This window comes from Apium graveolens, chromosome 3, assembly GCF_009905375.1.
Source record: "Apium graveolens cultivar Ventura chromosome 3, ASM990537v1, whole genome shotgun sequence".
In the NCBI taxonomy this organism is placed as follows: domain Eukaryota; kingdom Viridiplantae; phylum Streptophyta; class Magnoliopsida; order Apiales; family Apiaceae; genus Apium; species Apium graveolens.
In genome coordinates, this window is record NC_133649.1 from 295,702,291 (window position 1) to 295,729,952 (window position 27,662).

A 27,662-nucleotide genomic window follows, 5' to 3' on the forward strand; every position below is an offset into this window, starting at 1 on the left:
CTGCAGAAATTAAACATGCAATAATAAAGAACACGGATCTTTTCAAAACTCACTTAATTTTATATTAAAATTAAGAATATTTTGCTACAAAATAAAATTTCTAGGCTCTTTATTGATAAAGAGCTTAGCTTCTTCTTGAGAGAGTTACAAGATTTTCTATCTAAATTGTTACAACTGACAAAAGGACCAGTGTTAACTTTATAATTTAGTTAACTGCTGGTTTACACAGTGTACAATAAGACATGCTATTAGCTTTAGTAAACTGTCACTTGTCATTTCCATTTTAGGAAAAGTGTATCTTCCATTTCTGGCTTAGCATATCTTAGCATCTTGTGTTTACTTTGATCTTTCTTTGTCAGTTAATCTTCACCATTGATCTTGCACATCCTTGAAGATGCTTTTTGTAGACTTGTCAATCCAGCTGTTTGGACTGTTTGTTGATTGAAAATCTTGGATATTGAACTGATCTGCAATTTTGTACTTTGAGATTTTACCTCGAGATCTCCAGTTTGGTCTATAGAGAACTTGACATCTCGATAAGTATATTGGCTTATCGAGATCTCTAGTACTCTATAGTTAATTTGGTTTGTCGAGATCTCTAGTCTTCATATCTTTACTTTGACTTATCGATATCTCTAAAGTTCTCTAGTGGATTCTTGACTTGTCGATATTTCAGAGTTCTCAAATCAAATTTGACTTGTCGATATCTCAGAGTTCTCTAGTGAATTATGACTTATCGATATCTCTGAGTTCTCTAGTGGCTTCTTGACTTGTCAATTTCTCAGAGTTCTCAAATCAAATTTGACTTGTCGATATCTCAGAGTTCTCTAGTGAATTTTGACTTATCGATATCTCTGAGTTCTCTAGTGGAATTTGACTTATCGATAACTCAAAGTTCTCTAATGAATGTTGACTTGTCGATAACTCTGAGTTCTCTATAAGCTTTCCTGAGTTTTCTATAAGTCATTCTGGAATTCTCGAATGACTTCTCTATAACACTAAATCTGTGACTTGTAGAGATCTTGACTTAGAATATTTTTCCTAAAACAGATTTATTCAACTCCAAGTTTCTTCATAATTCTTCTAAGGCATGATCTTCTTAATCTTCTTCCAAATAGAATTCTTAGGTTTGACACTGTTTATAGAAAAGGACTTCAGTCTGCTCCTTTGACATTTTTACAGACTTTAAGTGTTACAAGTACAAAATACAGATTAAGATAACAATACAACTTACTTAGGGTTGACAAATTATCTTAGTCTTGTTAAAGTACAAGCATGTCTTGCACAACAATCTCCCCCAATTTGTGAGAAGATTGCTTAACACAAATTCATGCCTGTTAACAAGACTAACCCCAAGTTTAAAATGATGAAAAATAAAATTAATACACAAAGCTTGATAGAGTTACAACTTTTGTACAACATAAGATTTACAAAGTTCAATGGTTACAAGTATCAGATAAAGACAGTTTTTGTATTTGCTTCTTCCCTAAGAACATCCTTCAAGTGATCAAGAATTTCCAATTCTTCTTTAATAGGTGTTCCACTTAGAACTTCTACAAGTTTTTGTCTTGCTACCTTGGGATAACCACTGTCTAGAAAATCTATTATAAATCTTAAGAATCCACCAGCTTTGATGTTTAGAAATTTCCCATCCTTAGAGATTTTGCTCATTCCTTTTGCCTTAAGCTCTTCTGATCTTTTTATAAACATCTCAATTTCTTCATCATACTTTCTTCTTCTCTCTTCAGCTTCAACTTCATTCCTTTTTCTTGTTTCTTCCCTTTCAATCAACCAGTCAGCTATAACTGATCTCCATGCCCTTGTGGCAGTGTCCTTATCCTTTAACAAACTTATTATTCTCTTAATTTATGTGGAAGAAAGAGAATCCATCAAATCACTGCCCAGAAAAGTGAAGGACCCATCTTCATAGAAAATTCTAACTTCTCTAAGAGACACAACCCAGACTCTGACCATTTCCTCAGCATGTTATTGAAAATGATCTTCATCTGAGATGCACCAATTTAAAGGTAGAAAATCAGATTGCTTGAAACAGTTCCATATGGCCCTTTCAGTGACTTCTTCTTTCTTTGTAAGTTTGACTTTCTTAGACTTTCTTCCAACAGATTTAAGATTGACTTTTAGTGAAGGCTTGGTTAAAGGTAGGGTTGAGATTTTCTTGAGACTTGTTTGGCTTGTGGTGATTGGAATTTTTAGGAAAGAATTTGCAGTTTGCTTGTAAAGAAATTTAGGCTTAGGAGTTTGGGAAGGTATGATGTTTGAAATAGTTGACTTTGAATTTTGAGCTAAGGTTTGAGCTTGTTGTGTTTGGATTTTTAGGGTTTGGTGTGGTTCTGAGCCATCATGTCTTCTTTCGCTTCTCCTCTCACTTGCTTTCTTCTTCTCTTCATTCTTCTTATCATCCTCCTTCTTCTCTTCTCCACCCTTGCTTCTAGATAGTTTAGTGGATTGACTTGGATTTGAGCCAGAAGGATTTTGATCATCTTTCTTCAGCTCATCATCATCCAAATTATCCTTGTTGATTTCAGTTTTGGGCAAGTTGGCTTCAACATCATTCAAATACCTCCTTAACAGCTTTATCATCTCTACATCATCATTATTCTTATTTTTCTTTGATTTTAAGCCAGTTTTTAGAATCATGATAAGCTTCTTATTGGCCATGACACATTGTTTGGGATTTGAAAATATTTGAAATGTTTGGTGTTTGGACAGATGTATGTTATACCCTTGCTTGGCTGAAGATAAGCTTCAGGAAAAGCAGCCACTTGTGCATTCTTCAGTTCAGTTAGCAGCAGGGTGTCTTCATGAGTTACAACTCTGACTTTGTTGATCATAATGTCCAACTCATATTCCCTCCTTGAGACAAGATAATTGAGGGACACCTACATACATCTGTCTATCCCCGAGTCATTGATATTGATCACAATCCTATTTTGTAGAAAATTGTCTTGATTCACCATGATCACCCTTAGAAATTTATTGTTTTGTCCAGGGTCTTTTTGTATGAGAAGTGATTATCATTGAGAGAAGCTTTTAGGGCCTTAAGCAATTCATCAAACTCTCTGCTCAGACTTGGTCCTTCAGCAGCCCTAATAAGTCTCTTCATGTCAAGATCCACTTCTTGATTTAAATTCTGTGTAGCACCCTGGACTTGTTGTGATGATCTGGATTATGCTAGCCTAGCATCTATCTCCCCCTTAGTCTTGTTGACAGGCATGAGAAGGGGAGTAGGAATTTCAGGCCTTATCTGTTCTGGAAGTGATGGTAGAGGAATGTTGAGCTTGCCCATGATGGCTCCCAAAGCAACAGAGTTTTGCATTTGGAAGTGCTTGTGAGAGTCCACCAGGGTCTTGATGTCAGTCTGTTGACTTTTGACTAGAGAAGTTAAAGCTTGAACTTGAGTGCTGAGAGAAGCATTGGAGGTTTCCAAATAAGTTACTTGATCCTTGAGTGCTTGAATGTCTGAAGAGGAAGAGCTTGGAGCAGAGATAGCAGTAGATTGGCCAAAGGTAGCTTGCACAAATTTCTGAATCTCATCCATGACCAAAGGAGAAGGAGTGTATCTTGTAGTGTGCATCTGATCCAACTTCAACCTTGTGTAATTAGATTTAGTGATATGATTTTGAACTTGATTGTGCAAGGCTACAAAAGAGTCCTTGAGTTGAGTTACACTTTTATCAACCCCAAAGAGATCATACCTAGACATTTGATGTGAGAAGGTCTTAAATTGATTTTTGATCTCAGTTTGTGAAGGCATGATTTGGTCCATCTTTTCCCTGACCATCTTCATTACTTTATCAAGATGACCATTCAATGTTATTTTTAGAGTTTTTCCAAAGTTATGGAAAGCCTTTATTTGAGCCTTGTAGACCTCATTGATGGCATCATAAACCTCTAGTGGAGTGAGAGATCTTGCATTGCTTCCCAAGATAGTAATGTACTCTTCTATGAATTTTGCTAATAAGGCATCCATCTCAATTATGAAATCCTTGTCCAACCAAGCATCATAGTTAGCATCCTGACCAGCTTCATCCACAATCTTTGCCTAATTTTCTTCCACATCAGCCTGGTAGGAGAGCATGATAGCTTGGTATTCTTGATTGGACATATTTGATGTGAAAAGCTGCTGTGAGATTTGAGCCAGGCCACCAAGTTGATCAACCCTAAGATCTTCAATTGTAGATGGTTGATTTTCAGTGTCTTGGAGCCATTGAGAGATGAGGTGTGATTGTTGAGCTTGTGAATTTGAAGATTCAGAAAAACCTATGATTGAAGTCACAGTTTTACTCACAGATTGCTCTGTGGTTATCGCTAGTTGTTGTTTCACACTAGTTTTGGGAACCTCCAATTGAATTGGAGGGGATTTGACTGGGTTACTGCCATGTGTACCAGTCTCAAACCCTTGTGTGTCTTGCACCACATTGTCACCTGAATGTGCTATACTTGCCTCCCCTATGATAGGATCATTGGAAATTGCACTCCTAGCATCAACTGTCAAAGCATTCTCTGCTAGGGTTTTGAGGAGAGTTGTTCCTACATGAGGAACCTCCAATTGAATTGGAGAGGATTTAGGTAGCTCCCCCTCAGGAATACTACCCTCAAACCTTACAGTCTGTGAAGACTGATTTGCACATGAAGGTGCATTTGTGACATCCATGGGGTCTTCAGTGAAAACTGATGAATCCCCCATATTTTTGATGGTGTCATCAAGGTCTACCCCAGCTAGTAGCCTCTCACCATCGAAATGTAGTGTCTGGGTGGTGAGCAAGGTTTCTTGAACCAAGTCACTTGATTTTTCTTGCACTTGAGAATTGGATTCAAGTACAGTTGAAAGAGAAGAAATTTTAGATATGATAGATTATTGTTCAAGTGTGAGTGTTGGCAGCTCCCCCTAAATGGATGAGGGAGCTTCAAAAGATGTGCCCTCACAGTGTGTGTCATCCTTGTTTCTCCTACCATACACTTGAATTGCTTCAAGTGCAGGCTGTGCAGTCTCACTACTAGGTGTTTTTACAACTGCATCATGTTGGGAGGATACAGAGGTGGCTTGAGTGGTCAGCTCAGTTTTGTTACTCCTTTTGGATCTCTTGACCAAAGGTGACTCAGCTTCTGCTATATCCTCACCACTCTCAGTTATAACCGTTAAGGTTACCCCTTTCTCTTCTTTTTACTCACCTCATCCTTTTGAGAAGATGAGGTGGTTGGTTGCCTAGCTTCTAGAGGTTTTGAAAGAATGGTTGCAGCTTGGGAAGATCCCTGTGGGTGTTCCTGTATTTGTACTTCCACAGGTTCAGGGATCATAATTGTGCTAGATTGTATGTTTGATCTTATGCTAGGCATTGGATAAGGGAAAGTCCTAAACCTCTCCAACATAAATGGAGTAATTTTCAGACTTACATTTACCTTATTCTTTGTAATAAGTGAGCCAAATATTATTTTGGACACTTGCTTATAATTGCATATATTTGTGCTATCTATACCATTCAATAAGTGTATGTCTGCTACTTTATAATTTAAAGAGGACATAATAAATCTATGAAAGAAAATTTCCTTACCTCTAGCTGACAGGGGCATTGTTAGCCTGGTTACAAGTTCTTCCAGGATCAACAGACCAACATTCAAGTGTCTGTTGTGGACAATTGAATACACCAGCTTTTGCACAACACTTGAAATGTTGTCATACCATGTTTTCCTGTATGTGAAGGCCCTTACCACAGAATCAAAGATAAAGGACCACTCCTTCCCTAGATTGGTCCTGTTTAAACTTGACAGGTTGATTCTTCCACCATATTTGATGAAGTCCATAAACTCAGTTAGCTCATCAAGAGTTGGTACCTCCACCAGATTTTCAGTTGGTAGCCCCAAAGCTCTATTCACATATTGGTCATTGAACTCTATCAGTTGGCCTCCAATTGTACATGTCACCATCATAGAAAGAGAGTTGTCATTCATATCAGTCCTCACTACTGTTGTAGTCCAAAATTCATGTAGCACATCTAGATACAAAACAGGGTTTGCAGTCAAAGCTCCTACAAGATAAGATTCAGCCAAAAGTTTCACAAACCCCTTGAAACTGTCAGGAGCCTGGTTAGCATTAGTAAAAGCGAGATAGTTTGTTCCTTTCTCTGGAATAGAGGCTCTTACAATATTGAGTGCCATTGTTGATTGATGAGAATGAATGGGTAAGAAAAGTTTTTGAGAAAGGAGTGAAAATGAGAGAGAAATCGGTTTTTGGATTGAAAAGCTAGGTCACTTGAGATCTCGAAAGTTGTAAGTATGTATATGTATCGAGAAGTCTGGGTATTTATAGTAAAATCAAATGACATGTCGAGAACTCAAAAATAGACGTTTGGAATTTGTCTATCGAGAAGTCATTTTAAGAAATGAAAAATATATCGAGAAGTCATTTTAAATTACTCTTATAGAGAACTAAAAATTGACTTATCGAGATGTCAAATAAATACTCAGTTTGTCCAAAAAAGTGGACTAAATTAATTCAAAATTTTATTTGAATAAATTTAAAATAAAATTAGAATAAGTTTGCCAAAAGTATTTTACCAAAATAATTTATTTAATTAAATTATTTCAGTTCTGAGTTGTTGATAAGTCTAGAATTATACTTGTAGAGAACTCTACAAGGACTTATCGATAAGTCATAATTAAGCTTATCGAGAACTCACTCGAGAAGTCAGTATATTGACTTGTCGAGAACTCACTCGAGAAGTCTTAAAATGACTTGTCGATAAGTCAGTTAGACTTATCGAGAACTCAGTTCTCTATATACTTTTGATCAATTTAATTCTGCCTTGTGTTAATTTCACATATTAAGAATATAAATCAACAACTGAGCAGTTTACTTAGAATTTGAAAAATTCCAAACTAAATATTGCATTTTAAAAAATAAATATGCAGAGATTTTGAAATATTTATAATTTATATTTCAGTTAATTTCTAATTAAATCAAATTAATTTTGATTTACTAGAAATTAATCTGCTGCAAAACATTAGCTGAGTTCTTGCCTTATGATGAAGAATTAAGCATTCCAATTTCACCTACAAGTCTGGTGAAAGTTGCTTCATTCAAAGATTTAGTAAAAATGTCAGCTAATTGTTTTTCTGTTGGAACAAAAATAAGCTCAATGGTACCATTTGTAGCATGTTCTCTGATAAAATGGTACCTTACATCAATGTGCTTTGTTATAGAACGATTAACTGGATTAGCCAATATAGATATAGCACTAGTATTATCACACATGATAGGAATTTTGTGTAACACTAGGCCATAGTCCATTAGTTGATTTCTAATCCAAAGCACTTGAGCACAACAACTTCCTGCAGCTATGTACTCAGCCTCAGCTGTAGAAGTTGATACAGAGTGTTGTTTCTTGCTATACCATGATACAAGTCTTTGTCCAAGAAATTGACAGCTTCCACTAGTACTCTTCCTGTCAACCCTGCATCCAGCAAAATCTACATCTGTGTACCCAACAGCTTCAAAATCAGTTTCCTTAGGATACCATAATCCCAAGTTTGGAGTTCCCTTCAAATATCTGAAAATCCTCTTTACAGCCATCAAATGTGATTCTTTTGGATTGTCTTGAAATCTTGCACATAGACATGTTGCAAACATGATGTTTGGTCTACTTGCTGTTAAGTAAAGCAATGATCCAATCATCCCTCTATAGCTTGAGATATCTACACTCTTTCCCTTTTTATTTTCATCCATCTTTGTTGCAGTAGACATAGTGTAGATTCAGGTGAACAGTCAATCATACCAAACTTTTTCAATAAATCCTTGACATACTTAGTTTGGCTGATGAAGATACCATAACTTCTTTGACTGACTTGAAGTCCGAGAAAGTAACTCAGTTCCCCCATCATACTCATTTCATATTCACTTTGCATAAGCTTGGAGAATCTTTGACACAGCTTCTCATTTGTAGAACCAAAGATGATATCATCCACATAGATCTAAACTAGGATCATATCTACACCATGTTTCTTGTAAAAGAGAGTCTTGTCTATAGTACCTCTCGTAAAACCATGTTTGAGTAGGAATTCTGACAGTGTATCATACCAAGCTCTAGGTTCCTGTTTTAGGTCCATATAGAGCCTTAAGTAACTTGTACACAAAATTTGGAAATTCCGAATTTTCAAAGTCAGGTGGTTGTTGCACATAAACTTCTTCTTCTAGCTCACCATTCATAAAGGCACTCTTGACATCCATTTGATACACTTTAAAGTTTAAATGTGCAGCAAATGCTAGAAAAATACTTATTGCTTCAAGTCTTGTAACTGGAGCAAAAGTTTCATCATAGTCAATTCCTTCTTCTTGTGAGTAGCCTTTTACAACCAACCTTGCTTTGTTTATGATAACTACACCATTTTCATCCATCTTGTTCCTGAACACCCATTTTGTTCCAATTATACATCTATTCTTTGGTGCAGGAACCAATTCCCAAACTTTGTTTCTTTAAAACTAATTCAGCTCTTCCTGCATGGCAGATATCCAATTAGGATCCAATAGAGCTTCATCAATTTTCTTAGGCTCTACTTGAGACAGAAAACATGCATGTAGGCACTCATTAATAGTTGCACTTCTAGTCCTCACACCAGCAGTAGGATCACCAATAAGTGTTTCCCTGATATGACTTCTATCCCACTTTCTTTTATGAGTTTGTTGACTTGTGCCTTCATCATTCTCTTCATTATTGGTATGACTGCTAGATCCTTCTTCACTTTCTCCCCCTGAGTTTGTGCTATCAAATTCAGGTGTTTGAGATGAGCTTCCATTTCCATGATTTTCTTGTTCAATAATCTCTTCATTCAATATCTGTTGTGCATCAACTTCATCTTCACCATCAGAATCACTAGAAATATTGAGACTTTCAAATACAAGGGTTTCAGCTTCATTATCATCAAGGCATTCCAAGTCTGGACACTTGTCATCATCAAAAGTCACATATTTTCTTTCTATAATTTTCTTTTGATCTATCACATAGAATTTTTAGGCAGTTCTCTCCAATGAATATCCCAGAAAAAGTGCTTCATAGACTTTTGAGTCAAATTTTCCCACATATTCAGAGTTTTCTTTCAAAATGTAACACTTGCTTCTAAACACATGAAGATGCTTTACAGTAGGCTTTCTTTTAGACATGATTGAGTAAGGTGATTTGTCATGTGCCTTGTTAATGAGATATCTGTTCTGAGTATTATATGCAGAGTTAACAGCCTCTTCCCAATAACTTATTGGCAACTTAGCATCTTGCAGCATTATTCTAGCAGTTTCAACTAATGTTCTGTTCTTTCTTTCAACTACTCCATTTTGTTGAGGTGTTCTAACAGCTGAGAATTCTTGAACAATGCCTTTACTTTTACAGAATTCACTCAATGTTACATTTCTGAATTCTGTTCCATTATCACTTCTCAATCTTTTTGCACAATTGTGGTCTTCAGCCTGTTTTTCTATCTTCTTTATGTGCTCAATTATGATGTGTGGAATTTCATCTTTAGAGTGTATGAACTCTACCCAAGTGTATCTTGAGAAATCATTCACCATCACAAGTGCATATTTATTCCTTGAAATTGATACGACATTTACTGGCCCAAACAAGTCCATGTGAATGAGCTGCAATGGTGCACTTATAGAATTCACAGTTTTTAACTTGTGACTTAATCTTTTCATTTTTCCTTTCTGACAAGCTTCACAAACTTCAACTTGATCAAATTCCAGTTTAGGCATGTCTCTTACCAACTCTTTTTTGACCTAGGTATTAATTGTCTTGAAATTCAAGTGAGACAATTTCTTATGCCATAACTTGCTTTGTTCTTCTGATGCCTTAGTGTAGAAGCAACAAATTACATCTTTATTTGTTGATTTTAAGTCTGCAACAAACAAGCTTCCTTTCATTTCTCCTTTCAGAGCAACTTCACCAGGTTTCTTGCTGATAAAAGTGCATTCTTCTTTCTTGAATAATACTTCAAAGCCTTTGTCTACAAATTGGCTAACACTGAGAAGATTCACTTCAAGACCAGCTACCTGTGATACATCATCAATGATAATATTTTCAGAAATAATTTTGCCATATCCCATTCCGAATCCTTTACTGTTATCTCCAAAGGTCACCAAAGGGTCAGCCTTCTCCTCAAACTGTGATAACAGAGCCTTATCACATGTCATATGTCTGGAACACCCACTGCCAATGATCCATATGACTTTGTTCACTTTGCCCTGCACATAATGAGTTTAAGTGTGTTTCGCAACCCAAGCAGTATTGAGTCTTTTCTTCTTGTTAACTGATTTAGCAGAAGTAGAATGAGTTTTTTCAGATAAAATAGAATTCAATGACTGTTGTGCATTTTCCCTATCTGATGTAGACCCAATTTTTGTTTCTTTAAGATTTACTCTCAGTTTGTGGCAACTCTTCATCACTTTCAAGTTGCAAGGGATACAATCAAACTTATCACAGAATGAGTAGGGATCATTTGCATATGCTTCATTGTACTTGCATGTTCTTTCAGTTGACTTGCTAACAACCTTTTTACAAAGGCGAGTTAGATGATTTACAGAGCCACATTTTTCACACTTCTTTCTTGGAGCATCTGCAACATAAGAAAAATTATTGCTTTTGTTTATCCCAATTTTCCCATTTCTATTTTTCTTCTTCTTTCTTGCATCTTCAGTCTTGGTCTCTTTGACAGGTGTCTTGGAACTTTGATTGTCCATGAGCTTCTCTTCAGCTTTGGAGGATGGAGTTGTTTCTACATTTTTCTTCTATTTATCTTCATCAGTAATTTCTTGCTTGATAACCAACTCTTCTTTACTGGAATTAACTTCACATGCCTTGAACATAGGTGAGGCAACCTTTTTCAGCATTGCTGGAATATTTTCATTTTCTGTTGCTTTTCCCTTGTCACCTATGTCTTTCTTTTTGTTGTTCAAGGTATCATAGTTAAGACCAATAGCAATGTTTGCACATGACTTTTTTTTCTCTCATTATATTGTCCAATTAACTCAGATGCATTCTTGAAGGATTTTAACTTAACTTCATTCTTTTCCAGCTTCTCCCTTGGCACTGCTTCAATTTCACTTGCACACTTGAGCTTGTTCTTCAGATATGCATTTTCTTGTCTTACAGTTTCAAGCTCCACCAACAACAATTCAGCTTCTTGTTTCTCACTTTCAAGCTTCTCGTTTATCTTTGTCAGTCTGCTCACTTCTTCATTAGCAGCAACCATAGTTGTATGTATGTGAAACATTTCTGTGCTCATCTCTTCTACAGTTTCTTTATATTGACTCACATTTAAATCAATGGTAATGAGAGTTGGTACCTATGATTTTGATGAGGATGATTATCCTTGCCCCAAGGCCATTAAAGCATAATTTCCAACTTCCTCATCTTCATCATTATTAGAATCATCCCAACTTTTTCCCTCTGCAATATAAGTTTTGCTTTGCTTTTTCTTCAGAAGAGCTTCATACTTTACTTCTAGTTCAAGATAAGCTTTGTCTTTCTTTGCTTTCTTAGGTTTCCTGCATTCTGTAGCAAAATGGCCTAGTTCATCACAGTTGAAGCACCTTATTTTAGATCTGTCAACAGTTCCAGTTTTGTAACCATTCTTGCTATCAAAAGTGTACTTTCCTTTTTCTTTCCAATTGTTGTCTTTGTTGAAATACTGTCCTTTACCCTTGAAGTATCTTGGCTTCTTTACTTTAATATTAGAGAATTTTCTAGCCAAATAGGCCATTGACTGATCTAACTCATCCAGTTCATCAAGAGTGTAGAACTCATCTTCTTCCAATTCCAGAATGACTTGTTCATGTGAATTATTTATTCTTTGCTCATTTGGTGAGGCAACTGGAGTTTGAGATCTTGGCTAATCATCAAATGTTTGGCTTTCATTGATAATTAAAGCACTTGAGCCATCTACTACATGTCCTTGACCAGATCTCAATGATTTTCTTTGAATCATTTCTAGTTCATATATTTTAAGAATTCCATATAGAACTTCAAGTGTTATTTTGCTCAAGTCTCTCCCTTCCCTGATTGCTGAGATTTTCTGTTCCAAATAATCAGGGAGAGTAAGCAAGAACTTCAAGTTCACTTCTTCAGCTTCATAGTATTTGCCATGGATCTGCAAGTCATTTATCAGCTTGTTAAACCTATCAAACACATCAGTTATACTTTCTTTTGGCTTGGCCATGAAACCCTCATACTGTGAAATCAGTATCCTTCTTTGATTAGATCTAACTTCCTCAGTTCCCTCACAAAGTATCTCAATCTTTTCCCAGATCTTTTTGGCAGTGTCACAGTTGACAATGTTGTTGTACATTACATTGTCAAGTGATTCTATCAATATCAGCTGCAAGCCATTATCCAGGGAAACTTTTTCTTTTTCAGGCTCAGTGTACTCAGAAGGGTCTTTTGGATCATAATGAGATGGAATGACCATATCACCATTAGTTGATTCTTCAACTCTAACCATAGGAATGAAAGGTCCATTTTTAAGAATCTGAATGTAGAGTGGATTGGTCATCCTGATAAACAGCAATATTTTCTTTTTTCAAAGAGTGTAGTTAGCTTTGTCAAATGTAGGAATTTTGATGTTACTGATTTTCAGTGTATTCATTCTTACAAGATCTTGAATCTGTTTACTTTTAGATTTGGCTCTGATACCACTTGTTGGGAAATGAATAACACACAGAGAGGGGGTGAATGTGTTTTACTTTTTTTATGCTTTTCTTGAATTCTTTTTCTGGTTGAACAAAGTAAATTGAATCTTGTAGTGAAATGTGTTACTGCAGAAATTAAACATGTAATAATAAAGAACACATATCTTTTTAAAACTCACTTAATTTTATATTAAAATTAAGAATGTTTTGCTACAAAATTTCTAGGCTCTTTGTTGATAAAGAGCTTAGCTTCTTCTTGAGATAGTTACAAGATTTTCTATCTAAATTGTTACAACTGACTAAAGGACCAGCGTTAACTTTATAATTTAGTTAACTGCTGGTTTACACAGTGTACAATAAGACATGCTATTAGCTTTAGTAAACTGTCACTTGTCATTTCCATTTTAGGAAAAGCGTATCTTCCATTTCTGGCTTAGGATATCTTAGCATCTTGTGTTTACTTTGATCTTCCTTTTTCAGTTAATCTTCACCATTGATCTTGCACATCATTTAAGTTGCTTTTTGTAGACTTATCAATCCAGCTCTTTGGATTGTTTGTTGATTGTTAATCTTGGATATTGAACTGATCTGCAATTTTGTACTTTGAGATTTTACCTCGAGATCTCCAGTTTGGTCTATAGAGAACTTGATATCTTGATAAGTATATTGGCTTATCGAGATCTCTAGTACTCTATAGTTAATTTGGCTTGTAGAGGTCTCTCAGTTATCTATAAGAGAATTTGGCTTGTCGAGATCTCTAGTCTTCATATCTTCACTTTGACTTATCGATATCTCTGAGTTCTCTAGTGGCTTCTTGACTTGTTGATATATCAGAGTTCTCAAATCAAATTTGAATTTTCGATATCTCAGAGTTCTCTAGTGAATTTTGACTTATCTATATCTCTGAGTTCCCTAGCGGCTTCTTGACTTGTCGATATCTCAGAGTTCTCAAATCAAATTTGACTTGTCGATATCTCAGAGTTCTCTAGTGAATTTTGACTTATCGATATCTCTGAGTTCTCTAGTGGAATTAGACTAATCGATAACTCAGAGTTCTCTAATGAATGTTGACTTGTTGATAACTCTGAGTTCTCTATAAGCGTTCCTGAGTTCTCTATAAGTTATTCTGGAGTTCTCGAATGACTTCTCTATAACACTAAATATGTGACTTGTAGAGATTTTGACTTAGAACATTTTTCCTAAAACAAATTTATTCAACTCCAAGCTTCTTCATAATTCTTCTGAGGCATGATCTTCTTGATCTTCTTCGAGATAGAATTCTTAGGCTTGGCACTGTTTATAGAAAAAGAATTCAGTCTGCTTCTTTGAGATTTTTACAGACTTTAAGTGTTACAAGTACAAAATACACATTAAGATAACAATACAACTTACTTAGGGTTGATAAATTGTCTTAGTCTTGTTAAAGTACAGAAATGTCTTGCACATCAGTGATATATGTCTATATTATATATGTTGGTTTTTATTTCACTTATAATTAGTATTTTTATTTTTTTTATTTTCATGTAAGCAGTCATGTCAACGTCTAGTCATGGCCAAGTCAAGTCACTGCAAGTTCCACGTAATATAAGTTAGTGGAGTCCGTTTATTTTGATGTTTGACTTTTTCAAAGTTAAAGGACTATTACATGATGTGCTTGGAATGTTTTAATTAAGATTAAATTTTTTTTAGTAACCCTCTTGATACACCCGTGCGTAATAAGTGACCCACTAGAGAATTAACCTTAAAATTAATGGATAACTCAAATGAGCAGTGATTTTAGAAAATTACATATTTTCAAAAGGATCATATATTTGTAATAATACGAGAAGGAACGTAAATTTGCAAAAAGGATTGGAAACATTATTTGTGCAGTAGAAAGAAACCTAGCAAAAGCTATTACAAATGGAGAGGGCTTAAAGTTTGTGATAACATCAAACGTTCATTTTTTCCTGATTGTGTAAAGCATCCATTGTGCTCATTGTCCAGGAGTCATTTTCAAGAACCCGTCTTTTTAAGTTTTCGTGTTGAGTATGTAATACGCCTGTATTGTGCAAGACCTGCATGTATTGTAACAAGACTAAGCCACATTGACAACTCTATGATTTAGTTGTATGATAGTCTAAATCTGTATTTTGTATTGTATTACTTGAGTCTATAAAAGTGTTAAAGATCAGACTTGAGTATTTTTTGTGAACAGTCTCAAGCCTAAGAATAAACTCTGGAAGAAGATCAACAAGATCATGCCTCATAGTAGGGCTGTAAATTGATCTGGACTATCCGGTATATCGGCTAATATCCGACTCGAAAATATGATACATGTCACATATCCGTTTTTTAAACGATCCAAATCTGACGGAAAAATTAAGCCCGGATAAAATATGATCCCGGATCTGAGCAATCATATACCCGCTCAGATTATGTCTCATATTATTTTTCATAAAATGATCATAACCGAATATTCAAATATGATCCATGGCTCATATTCGATTCAACCCCATATTTAGAATATATTTTCAACCCATTATATTTGTAAGTAAATAATAATTTTATATTTCTTTGTATCTTATATAAGTTTTAATTTTCTATAAAGTGTGAATTTTATGGTTATTATTTTTATAGTATTATATTAATTTTATACCAATAATCATCTGAATAGTTGAAATAAAAATGATACTTAATGTTAGTGGATCATATTTGACTCGTATCTGGTGGATCATAAACTACCCGGTTAGAAAATGAAAATACGATACTGGCTCAGATTTGGTTTGGATCCGTTCCTCAAATACCCGAGATCAGCTTGTATCTGAATAATATGATCCCGGACCCAAATCTGGACACACTAAAAGTAAAACGATACGATACTTGAGCACGGGGGTGTCCGATTTTACCCGAATCATTTTACAGCCCTACCTCAGAGAAAAAGGTGAAGAAGCTTGGAGTTGAATGAATCTGGTTTAGGAAAAATGTTATAAGTCAAGAAATCTACAAGTCACAGATCAAGTCATATAGAGAAGTCATTCGAGAACTCCATAATGACTTATCGAGAAGTCCAAAATGGCTTATAGAGAAGTCTCAGAGATATTGACAAGTCAAATGAAGATATGAAGATTGGAGATATCGACAAGTCAATTTCTCATTAAAGATCTCAAAGACATCGACAAGTCAAAATGCATATAGAGATCTCTGAAATATCGACCAGTCATTTCTGCATATAGAGAACTTAGTAATATCGACAAGTCAAAATGCATATAGAGATCTCAGAGATATCGACAAGTTATTTCTACATGCAGAGATTTGGAGACCTCGACAAACCAAGTTCACTTATAGAGAACTAAAAGACCTCGACAAGTCAAAGACACTTATAGAGAACTCAGAGATCTCGATAAACCATTATACTTATCGGGATGTCAGTTCTCTATAGAACAAACTGGAGATCTCGATATGAACCTCAAGTACAGAATGCAGACAAGTTAAAGATTCAAGATTATAACTTAGATTGAAAAGTCTACAAAAGCAGTTTGAAGAGTGCAAGATCAAGGGTCAAGATTAACTGACAAAGGAAGGTCACAGACCTACAAGATTTGCAAAGATTCACTAAGCTAGAAATTAAAAACTTTAGAGATAACTTAAAGTAGGGTTTAGTACATCTTATTGCATGCTGTGTAAACCTGTGTTTACTAATCTATAAAGTAAACACTGGTCCTTTGTTTTTAGAAGTAACAAAACAAATTTAGATTTTCTTGTACTCTCTCAAGATAGAAGCTGAGTTCTTTACTTACAAAGAGTTCTTTACTTACAAAGAACCCAGGAATTTGTAGCAAGACATACTTAATTTTAATACAAAGTTAAGTGAGTTTTGAAAATACTGTGTTTATTGTGCATGCTTTATTAATTCTGTTAAACACAATTTCTCTACAAATTAGACAGTTTTGTTCACCATATCCAAACAATTTGAAAACCCCTAAAAATAAAGAAAACGCATTCACCCTTCTTCTGTGTTGCACTCAATATCTAACAGCTTGGAAACGGATATCATCATCCACATCTGGATCCTACTTAATTGCATCCCACGTGATATATGTTATGTCTTTATGGCTAGAGGCCATGAAATCCGAGATGGAATCCATGTATCAAAATAAAGTATGGACTTTAGTTGATCCACCTGGAAGGGTAAAACCTATAGGGTGCAGGTGGATTTCAAGAAGAAAACTGACATGGATGGTAAAGTACAGACATATAAGGCGCGACTAGTGGTAAAAGGTTTCAAACAAATTCATGGTATAGACTATTATGAGACTTTTTCACCAGTTGCTATGGTCAAGTCCATCATAATTTTATGGATTAATTGTTTAAAAAGAGATGTATGTACCTTATACATACATATCTTTCTAACCTCGTTAACCTAATGTTATTTTGGCACAACCCTAGCCTTTTCAGAAAGAGAGAGACGGAGAGAAACAACCTTGGGTGCTAGTACATCTTATATGATCTCTTATGAACAAAGTTCATGACTTTCCAAAATTAGTTATACAACTTTAGATTTTATTTGATTTTCTTTAGATTAAGATGGGATATGTTGATATTTAAAAATAGAAAAATGAGAAATACTGGGTACCAAAATTGGATTACAAAACAGTTTCAAAATGAGAAGTGACATATTCTCATTGAACATTTTGTGATTAATAAGATTGATCTAATGCATTCGCATCAATTTTATCAATTAAAATCAATTTTATCAATTAAAATAGTCCAAAAATAAAACATGACCAACCCCACATCATTTTGAAATACTTAATTTTTTGTACCCAATTTTGGGTTACTCTAGAAAAATAAAAATCTGGGTAGAATACCGAGAATTCAAAAGATTATTTAATATCTAAATTAAATATATGCTAATTTCGAGATTTCAAAAAATGTAACAAATCGTACTCCTCTCCCAAATTTTTGAGATATCCCGCGCGTTTTTAAAATCATTCTTCTTCACCTTCCCTCCCAAAATCAATTTGAAACCCTAGCTAATCAATCAATGACTTCTCCGATCAACTACGCCATCGACGACAAAGACCTCGACGACGCCGCTCTCTGGGCCGTCATCGACTCAGCCGCCGCCTCTCTCTCCAATTCTCGCAAACCTCTCGCTATCAAAAACACAATCCCCTACCAATCCCCCAAACTCACATTGCCTTCTCCTCAAATCAATAGCCCTAACTATTCTCGTATTTACGATATCGATTCTACTCATATCCGGCCTCAGAAAATTGCCAGATCATCGCCCTCTCCTCCTTATAAATCTCCGAACACTAGTCCTACTTATACGTCACCGGATGCTACTGATTCGTCTTTAATTGTGGTTAAACACGCGTATCAGACGCCTTATTATGCGTTACCGGAGACTAGAGCGTCGAATGTGAATCAATTTTCTCCGATCGGATCGGATTGTTTTTCGAGGAGTTGTGGCCAGTTTAAGGAGAATGAATTTCCGAGGCATAGTTTGACCGGTCAATTTCCTTCTGTTTCTCTTTTTAAAGAGTACCAGAATGCTGCTATGTCTGTAAGTTTATTCAGTGCCTTAGACTTTATGTTCTTCTGTTTTCGTAAGTTCAGCTCTACGATTTTTAATCTGTTTGTCTTTGGGCTCGAAAATGTGGAAAGTTTGTTTTCTTTTCGGAAACTAGTAATTAAAAGTTAATGTTTCCTTAAATTAAATTAAGTGATCACATTTGAAGTTTAAGCCAAGCACTCGAAAAACAAGACATTTTAATTGTCAATTATGTCATAAACAAAGCAACTAGGCAACTAGTCACAACTGTTACTTAAAAGGCATACTAGTGTACAAGTTCAGTAAGCTAGTAGTGGAACAATTAGTAAGCTGCCCAAATGTTGAGTTTATTAGGTTGTAGTACGATTTTGTGAGTATAAAACTCTTAGTTTAGCAGCACATAATCACTCGAAAAGCAAGATATTTTGGTCATCAATAATGCCCTAATCAAACCAAGTAGTCACTTCTGATGGTTAAAAGGTATGCTTGTGTACGAGTTTTTTTTTTTGCCATAAAATTGAAAATTTTATTAAAACTTCAAATCATTGTTCAATACATTGTAGAAATCCGAAGAGACATTCCCTCTATTCCACATACGATCAGCAATAGAACTATTTTGTCTCGCTAAGAAGTGAGCCAATTTGTTCGCTGAACATTTAACAAACTTTAACGTCACATGACGATTTTGGAGATCCGAAAGTAGACTCTTACACTCATCTACTACCCTCCCTAGGTAAGAGAAGTTAATAGAGGAGCATCTAATTGCCTGAACGATTGTTAAGCAATCTGTTTCGATCGAAGCTGGTTGCTCCATGGTGTCTTTTACCCAGCTTAATGCCTCCTTAATTCCTATTGCCTCGGCTAATTCTGGAGTCATGTAACCACCTCTGCAGCTAGACTTTGCTTCCACCAGTCCACCGTAATGATCTCGAGCTACCATGGCTACACAATAAGATGCTGAGTTTTCAAAAATTGCAGCGTCAACGTTGATCTTAACCGTACCTTCCTGTGGATGTTCCCAATGCACATTGCCGTCCTCTTGATTCATAAAACCAAGAAAATGATTAAACGACTTATCTTGAGCATTCTTCCATTGGTTAAGAAATAGTTTTGCTGACTTGCATACTTCTGAAAATTCTGATCCACGTTGTTGCCATACTATCTCGTTCTTGTTTTTCCATATACCCCAGCACAGCATTATAGCTTCCTGTAGTTCTTGAGTTCCTTTCTGCTGATACAGATTTCGCAGCCATTCATTAATACACGTAGATTCAGTACCCAGGAATTGGTAATTAGCCTCTCTCCAACATAGCTTTGCAAACGGATACGAAATCAATACATGATATGCTGTTTCTTTCTCACCATTGCAGACTGGACACCACTCAAGCACTGGAACATTTTTAATAATTAATTGATCCCTCGTAGGTAGAATGTTTTTAACTGCTCTCCATATAAAGTGCTTAACTTTCAGAGGGATTTTCAAATTCCAGAGCTTATTCCACCATGCATTATCTGTAGAAGCATTACCACTCGTTTGCTCTTGTAAGGCTGCGTATGCTGACTTCACTGTATAATGACCTAAGTTGTCCTTACTCCAGTACCATGTATCTTCATCCGCTGGTTTCACAGGGATTGACAAGATCAGTTGAACGTCTCTAGCAACGAAAATATCCTTTATGAGATCAACATCCCACTGATTAAGTTCCATATTCAGTAGGGCATCGACATTTTTATCATGCAAAGCTTCATGGTCAGTAGCAATGTAAGGATCACTGCCTGGGAGCCAAGGATCCTTTAAAATGCTAATTGTCGTGCCTTTACCTACTCTGCGTACTGCTCCCTGTTTCAATAAGACTTGGGCCTCCATTATTGATCTCCAGATGTAACTCGGATTTTTCCAATTTGCGCTGTCAAGAAAGTGTCGTTGGGGAAGTATCTTGCTTTATAAACCCTACTCACAAGACTTTGAGTATTCACAACCAATCTCCGTCCTTGCTTGCCAAGAAGTGCTATATTGAAATCCTGCAACTTTCGAAAACCAAGACCACCTTCTGATTTTTTCGAGCACATTCTATCCCAACTTAGCCAGTGAATTCCCTTGCCATTCTCTGAACCTTTCCACCAGAATTTATTCATAATTTTCTCAATATCCTCACAAAGATGCTTAGGCAGGAGAAACATATTCATTGCATAATTTGGTAACGTTTGAGCTACAGTTTTAAGAAGAATCTCCTTACCTCCTCGTGATAGATTTTTCTTCTCCCATCCTTGCACCCTTTCACGAACTCTGTCCTTCAAATAACCCAACGCAACAGATTTGTTCCGTCCAATCAGATTAGGAAGACCGAGGTACTTTGTGCTGGCATCAGCTTCTTGCATACCCATAAAGTTGCAGATTACCCTTCGAAGTCCTTGATCTGTATTACGACTAAAGAAGATAGAAGATTTATTAGCATTAATCTTCTGTCCTGTTGCTTCTTCAAAACTGTTAAGGAGATCAAGGACGTGTTCTGCTTCGCTTTCTTTGGCTTTACAGAAGATGTATGTATCATCAGCAAACAACATATGGGTAACACGAGGGGCTCCCCTTGCAACTTGAATACCTTGCAGCCATTTCCTTTTTTCATACTCCTGAATGATATTAGAAAGGCCTTCCATGCATACTAAAAATAAATAAGAAGAGATAGGGTCCCCTTGGCGTAGTCCTCGATTAGGATTTATTGAGCCAAATCTTTGTCCAGCTTGACAAATTTGATACTTGGCCGAGCAAACACATGCCATAATCAAATTGATAGGACCATCCTCAAAGTTCATCTGCTTTAGCATAGCTCTCAAGAAACTCCATTCTACCCGATCGTAAGCCTTGCTCATGTCTAGCTTGAGGGCCATCCACCCAACCTTCCCTTGAGTTTTACGTTTCATGTAGTGCATGATCTCGTAAGAGACCATAATATTATCAGTTATCAACCTGCCAGGGATGAATGCACTCTGGGTTTCAGAGATAAGACCATCCAGCATCACTTTCATTCTGTTTGCTAGAACTTTTGAGATGACTTTATATTGCTATATATAAATTAGTCGTTTTCCAAACCATTGGCATCGTGTTTGCCGATGAACAACTATCTCATTTTAAAATATTTGTTCCAAATATCAGTGAACAACTGATGTCTGGGATTGATTAAATTTCAGGTGACTTGATAAGAGACCAGGAAGAAACTAGCTAGGAACTTAGCCAGACATTAATAAACGAAATTATATCCGTATTCATCATATTGTTTAAAGTTTAGGGCTGCTTAAATTGCCAAATTCAACGTTCTTTACCATATGTCAAATTCAGAACAGAAATAGTACAGATGCTCAAGTTTAGAATATAGCAAAAGTATAGTTTTTCTAACAATTGGGGCTCGTTCCATATGTATCTTTTGATTATATCCAAATTTCTAATCTAAAAGAAGGATAGGGATATTAAATACGATTAAATTGCCACTTATAACATTAATATCTTACTAACTACCTTGCTAGTCAAACCTAAAGCCCCGTAAATTATTTTTGATTTTTTATCGGAACTTGGTGAAATATAGCTCTACAATTAAGTTTATTCATTACCTTAACTTTTATGCGCTTCTGTTTGTTTCTGCTGTCTCCGTAAGGATAGCTCTACGATTTCTACTCCGGGCACGAAAATGTGGAAAGTTTGTTTTCTTTTCTGCATCAGTTTTTATTTTTACCTGATCACTCGAAAAACTAGCAACTTTAATAGTTAATGCTATCTGAAATTAAAGTAAGTAATTCATTTGAAGTTTAATGTGCAACCTAGAATACATGCCAGTGAGTACTAGTACTGAATAATTAGATAAGCTGTACAACTGTTGAGTTATATTAGGTTGTAGTAGAATTTTACGAGTATAAAACTCTTATTTTAGCCGCAAGTAATCCATTTTCTTTGTTGGCCAAGCACTCGAAAAGCAAGATATTTTGATTGTCAAAATGCCCTAAACTACCAAAGTAGTCACATCTGATACTTAAAAGGTATGCTAGTGTATGTGAGCTAGTATTAGAAAAATATTGAAGATGCAGTGTACCGATAGAGAATATTATTATGTTGCCTATTTGTTGCAATTATAAAGCAGGCCTCTTCAATGTTTTTCCTTTCAAATTTTCAATTTCCTGTTGAAGTGGTAGGTGGGGTGTAAAAGCTCACAGGAAAAACGTAAAATGATTTTAATTGATATATGTGGAGTACGTAAAGTCGTAAACCTTGTCCATCTGTTTGAAACAGGGTTTCCGGCACTTCTTTTCAATTTGAGAAAATATTCCTCAGTCTTATATATTGCTATTATGTAAACTAATTTAGCACGAAATTCCCAAACTATTATGTTTGCCAATGGGAAACTGTCTCATTGTAATTCTGCAATCTTTTAATATATTGGTTCCAGATGAAGTGAAAAATTGGAAGTCTGAGATTGTTTATGTTTTAGGTCATTGATAAGAGACCAGGAAGAAATTAGTGAGGAATTTGACCAGAGGCCATCATATTGTTTTAAGTTTAAGGCATCTTAAAATGTCAAATTCATCTTTCTTTATGGTCAATCGTTAATGACCTGTAAATTTTGAACATAAATGATTTGCAGATGCTTAAGTTTCTATTATATAAAAGGTATAATTCTGCTAGCAATGGGGCTCATTCCATATGTATCTTTTGATTATATCGAAATTTCAAAAGAAAAGAAGAACAGGGATGTAAAAATTTGGTTAAGTTGCCAGTTATATCATTAATATCTTACTAGCTATGTTGCTAATCAAACCTAAAGTCCTCTGTAAATTATTATTAATTCTTTATTAGAACTTGCTGAAGTAGCTCAAAGTTTTTCGCATTTTGTGTTTTACTAGTTTCCCTGTGTTAAAAAGATTGACATATTTTATGAACAGATTCTGGAGAAAAGTGATTACACCATGATTTCTGGCCACCCTTTTATTAAAAAAGCAGGTAAATAGACAAGTTTGACTTGTACTCACTACTCACACATTACACGAAGGATTTTATCTCAAAGATACGTTTTTGGTTTTAGGCTGGAGGAAAATATCATTTTACTTCAATGTATCCTATGAAATTAAAGATAAAACCATTGAATTTGATGGGAACCGTGACGTCCAGCGCGCTGAGTTCGTGGTTCGAGCACACATGCAGTATGTTCTTTGCCTCTTTGGTGTAATAACTTAAGTCACAAAGTTCAGATTATTGTTTTGACATTCATCGACTTTTTGCTGTTACTTTAATCTATCTTCCCCCCATGTTCTTAGGGGCGGTAGATTTTCAGATGGTTGGGGTTCGTGTGAAAAGCGGGAGAAGAGGTTTTTAAAACCTAATCATGATATTCCCAGCACTGCAGAAACCAGAGCTAAGAATAAAGCATGCCAGGTATTGCTTCTTTCTTATCAGGAAGTTTCAGAATCAGTTGTAGACTTGTAAATGATTTCCCATTAGTTGTTTTTTCTCTATAGGACCGAGTTCAAGTCTTAAATTTATTAATAATCCCTCGCAGGACCTCCTAGGCATTGGAGAGTATCGACCTGGTTCAAGCAATTCACACAAGTAACTGTAATGATAGGCCTCACATTTTAAGCACATGACATTCCCAACGTTATCATGCATAGCTAGAAACTCTTGTTTTATGTCATAATTTGTTACTAGTGAGTAGTGAGTAACATCTTGTTTTTGTTCAACTCGCAGGACCTGCTAGGGATTGGAGAGCATCAGCCTGGTTCAAGCATTCCACAAAAATAACTGTAATGAGAGTTAAACATATAAAACACTGTAATCTATTAAAATTAAGTGTATTGTTAAAGGACTTTGTTGTAAATTCAAATATAACTCATAATACCTCGAAATTGGACAACTGAACTAAGCATGAATATGTAACGGAACTACGTGTGAATATGTTAGTTCCGATGATTGTTCAGGCCGCTCAGTGTCATCATTTTGCCTTGTTTGTCTGGCCTTTATAAATTATTCTGCTGAGCCGAGTTATTAGTGTTTCTAAAATTTAACTAAAAGGTCCTTCATTTCTCAGCCTGATGCAATAAACATTGTGACTCAGAACCTGTAATTTGAAGGCTGTGTGAAAATGGTCCATCTTAAGTTGAAACTAGCACAGACCCACTTGTACTGCAGAAGTAGAATGAGACAATTATATGCTGATGTTGGCTCTTTCTTGGACCAGCTTTATTATTTACAACTGAACAATGTATAAAATGTTTCGAACATGATATTGATGACAAGAAGATCTTCATGTATCACTATCAGTGTTGATTTTTCAGACTGATAAGGAAACTTGTGATCGATTCTGGTAATGGTTGGTGCTATACTGTAAACTTGTGGACCAGCCAGGCATGTAGAAATTACTATTCATTCTATTACTGAGTCAGAGGCCGTTGCATCCTTTTACCTTGATCCCGTGGCCACTTAATTTTGTTGCGGTGGTTGAGGTCATGGCTTCTCTAAGTGAGATCAATCGTTCGTCTCCTTCAATTATAAAAAAATGTTTCTTTTATGATTGCAATTACTGAAAATATTTAGTAGCATTTTCTGACTTTGTGTCAGTATGTGAATGTGTGTGTGTTTTAGAAAAATATAGTTTTGCCTCGTTAGCATCGCAGCATGAAAAGATTAACAAAGAACCCCTTTTGCAGCCTTTGAGGGTTAATTATGTAATTAGCAACAATCTCCCACCTCCCTTCCTCATTACTCTTGCACGGTTATGACTCATGTGTTCCCTTTACAACACTATTGTAGTTGCAGTACAATTTTGAATGAATGGTGATCTCTCCCTCTCTCTCTCTCTCTCTCTCTCTCGCTCTCTCTCTCTGAATATGTCTGTAAAGAGGAAATGTCTTGAGTTGCATGTGTAAAAAAGCCAGAGTACAAAATTCCTGTTCTGTTTAAATCCCACCCAACTCTATAATTGCTTGATTTTTGCTGAATGAATTCCTTATAGCAACTCAAATTTTTTTCTTGAAGAGCCACTGAGCCAGATACTTTAACAGATAACATAATTATGGTTCGAAAGTTTCTTATAATTTTCTTTTTGTATCATCTATTACTTGCCATGTTTTTGAATGTGAACTAATTTCCTTCATTAATATCTGTTTACTGTTTATTATATCTTAACTGTAATGTCTAGTATTTCTTTCTCTTATGATTAGTATCACAGTCTATGACATTACAATTTTTACATATACAGGGGGACGGATGGCCACTAGGGCTGCAGCCATTGAATGTGAGAGTTGGGTTGGTGAGAAACTCCGATCTCAATGGTTCAGTTTCCTCCAATACTTTGCTCACTGCCTCCACCTCCGCTGAATCTTACTCCTCTGATCTTGATACCGAGGTCAGTGCATACACGTCTGCTCTCTGAGTATATTCTCCGTTTATGTTTTGGGATTGGCAGAATTGTTTAAAGCACTATGGCATTTATTAAAAAGGAAAAAAAATGAAGTTATCCATGAATTTTGAGATGTAAACATGTTTGTCAACACTAAACTAGTTGATAAAATTCCTTAATATGAATCATTTAATTAGATTCTTCAGCTTGAAATTTACATTTTTCATTACCCCCAAGTGCAATTAGATAAGTTTTTTGAGCTTGAAATTAGCACCGCTGTTCAAATACACATTCAATCTAGTTTCATGTTTTAAAACTTCTCGTCTGGGAAGGTAGCTGTTGCAGGAATTTTCTTAGAAGAACGTATTATATCGTATTAAGTCCCAGCTATGACTATGCACAGGTGTTATGACTACTACAACCTTTATAAATTTTGATATCCTGAAGTACATTGCTTAGTTAAAAACTTTGAATGAGTCTGAAACAGGACATGCCTAGCTAACCGGTAAATTTAGAAGACAAGCTCAATTCAAAACTGATAAATATGGTTAACTTGGCGGCAACTTGGAATCTTAATATAGCGTTAGCTTTCTCTTCTTTTGCTTTTGGATTTTGTAGTGGTGCCTAAAGATCTAGAACACTTGTTTTGGCCATTTTGTTTTTCTTTAAGATTTCTGTAATGTTTCTGCTCCAGTCCACTGGTTCTTTCTTCCATGACAAGACCATCAGCCTTGGAAGCCTCATTGGCGCTTCAAGCATCATGGGGCTATCTAGGAGATCAACAAGGGGAAGAACATCTGAAACATTTAGGGACAAGAAGCAATACAAACCCAAACCTTGGTTATTCTCAATATGCTCAAAGCTCAGCACTGATGCTGTAACCATGAACAACACTCCTTCACTCGGGCATTTCCTTGAAGTTGAACGACGAACTGCCAACATTTATAAGAGGAATCAAGGTCTTATCACATATGGCCCTGGTGATTTCTCACATACTTTGTCAAATCCATTATTTCTTAATGGCCATGTTGATCCTCCTAATAGGCCAAGTCCTTGTATGTCTTCAGATGATGAAAGATCTAATGCAGGCTTGTTTGAGGACAGTGCTAATGAGTACAGAACACCATTACTGTTCTCGTGTTTACGTAGATCTCTTACTCAGTAATGCCATCTTTATCGTCAAAAAAAACATGTAATTTTATCTTTGGCAAAATAACTTTGCATTTTTTCTTAACTTTGTAACTGATACCTTGATTTTTCGATTTGCATTCTGATGACTGATGGTTGAATTTTTTTTTGCATGGCGTTATTTTGTTTCATTTTGTTTGATCCGGCCAGAAGCAACTGGAAATTTTTTCTGTTTTAGCTGGTTGCAAGTGCAGATACATTCTTAAACTTATATTTAGTGAATCACGGTCCGATATTCAATACCAATTTGTTACTCCCTCCGCGGCTTAATACGTTTCCCATTTTGACTTTTTACGTTGTTCACGGTAAGCATTGAATACTAATTTACATCTAATCTATAAAAGCAAATATAGTTATGAGTAATTTTGTTGGATTCGTATTTATGAATATTTTAATACAGTGAAATTTTTATATTTAATACTATTCCGAAATTAAAGATATTAACAATCAAAATATGTATTGGCAAACGTGTACAAATGTAAAACGTTTTTAGGGGACTAGGATGCAGTCCCCCAAAGATGCTTTCTGCTCACTCGTCCTTGTAGCCCTTCACTAAACATTGAATAAATAAACATGTCTTAATTGTATGGTATGTTATATTATATGTCATGTATGGTATGCTCATAATAATAATAATAATGATAATAATAATAATAATGATAATAATAATAATGATAATGATGATGGTTAATAAAAAGTTTACAAACTCGGGCTACTACCATATAAAAAGTTATTTAATAATAGTGAAATGATACAAAACCCTCTTTTAATATCATGATATCGTTGTACGTTAATAAATATAAAGTAAAAGTAAAAGTTTTAATTTTTATCTTTCGAGAATGAAAGCTGAAAATATAACATT

At 35.4% G+C, this 27,662-nt stretch overlaps 2 protein-coding genes across 4 annotated transcripts; both read left to right on the top strand.

The window, feature by feature from the left end:
* The first annotated feature begins 17,616 nt into the window (after positions 1-17,616).
* On the top strand, positions 17,617-24,245 carry LOC141711169 (uncharacterized). 2 transcript variants are annotated; one of them, XM_074513594.1, is made up of 6 exons: positions 17,617-18,242; positions 23,160-23,217; positions 23,300-23,417; positions 23,532-23,649; positions 23,774-23,823; positions 23,962-24,245. In XM_074513594.1, the coding sequence occupies exons 1-6, from the start codon at positions 17,718-17,720 to the stop codon at positions 23,969-23,971; spliced, it is 879 nt and encodes a 292-aa protein (XP_074369695.1). In that variant the 5' UTR covers positions 17,617-17,717; the 3' UTR covers positions 23,972-24,245. The 2 variants fall into 2 exon arrangements, with proteins under 2 accessions (XP_074369695.1, XP_074369696.1); XM_074513595.1 differs by having other exon boundaries at positions 23,774-23,829; positions 23,962-24,244.
* A 445-nt stretch (positions 24,246-24,690) lies between these two features.
* On the top strand, positions 24,691-26,904 carry LOC141711170 (uncharacterized). 2 transcript variants are annotated; one of them, XM_074513596.1, is made up of 3 exons: positions 24,691-25,047; positions 25,472-25,618; positions 26,307-26,904. In XM_074513596.1, the coding sequence occupies exons 1-3, from the start codon at positions 25,045-25,047 to the stop codon at positions 26,775-26,777; spliced, it is 621 nt and encodes a 206-aa protein (XP_074369697.1). In that variant the 5' UTR covers positions 24,691-25,044; the 3' UTR covers positions 26,778-26,904. The 2 variants fall into 2 exon arrangements, with proteins under 2 accessions (XP_074369697.1, XP_074369698.1); XM_074513597.1 differs by lacking the exon at positions 24,691-25,047 and adding an exon at positions 25,067-25,288.
* The last annotated feature ends 758 nt before the right edge of the window (positions 26,905-27,662 follow it).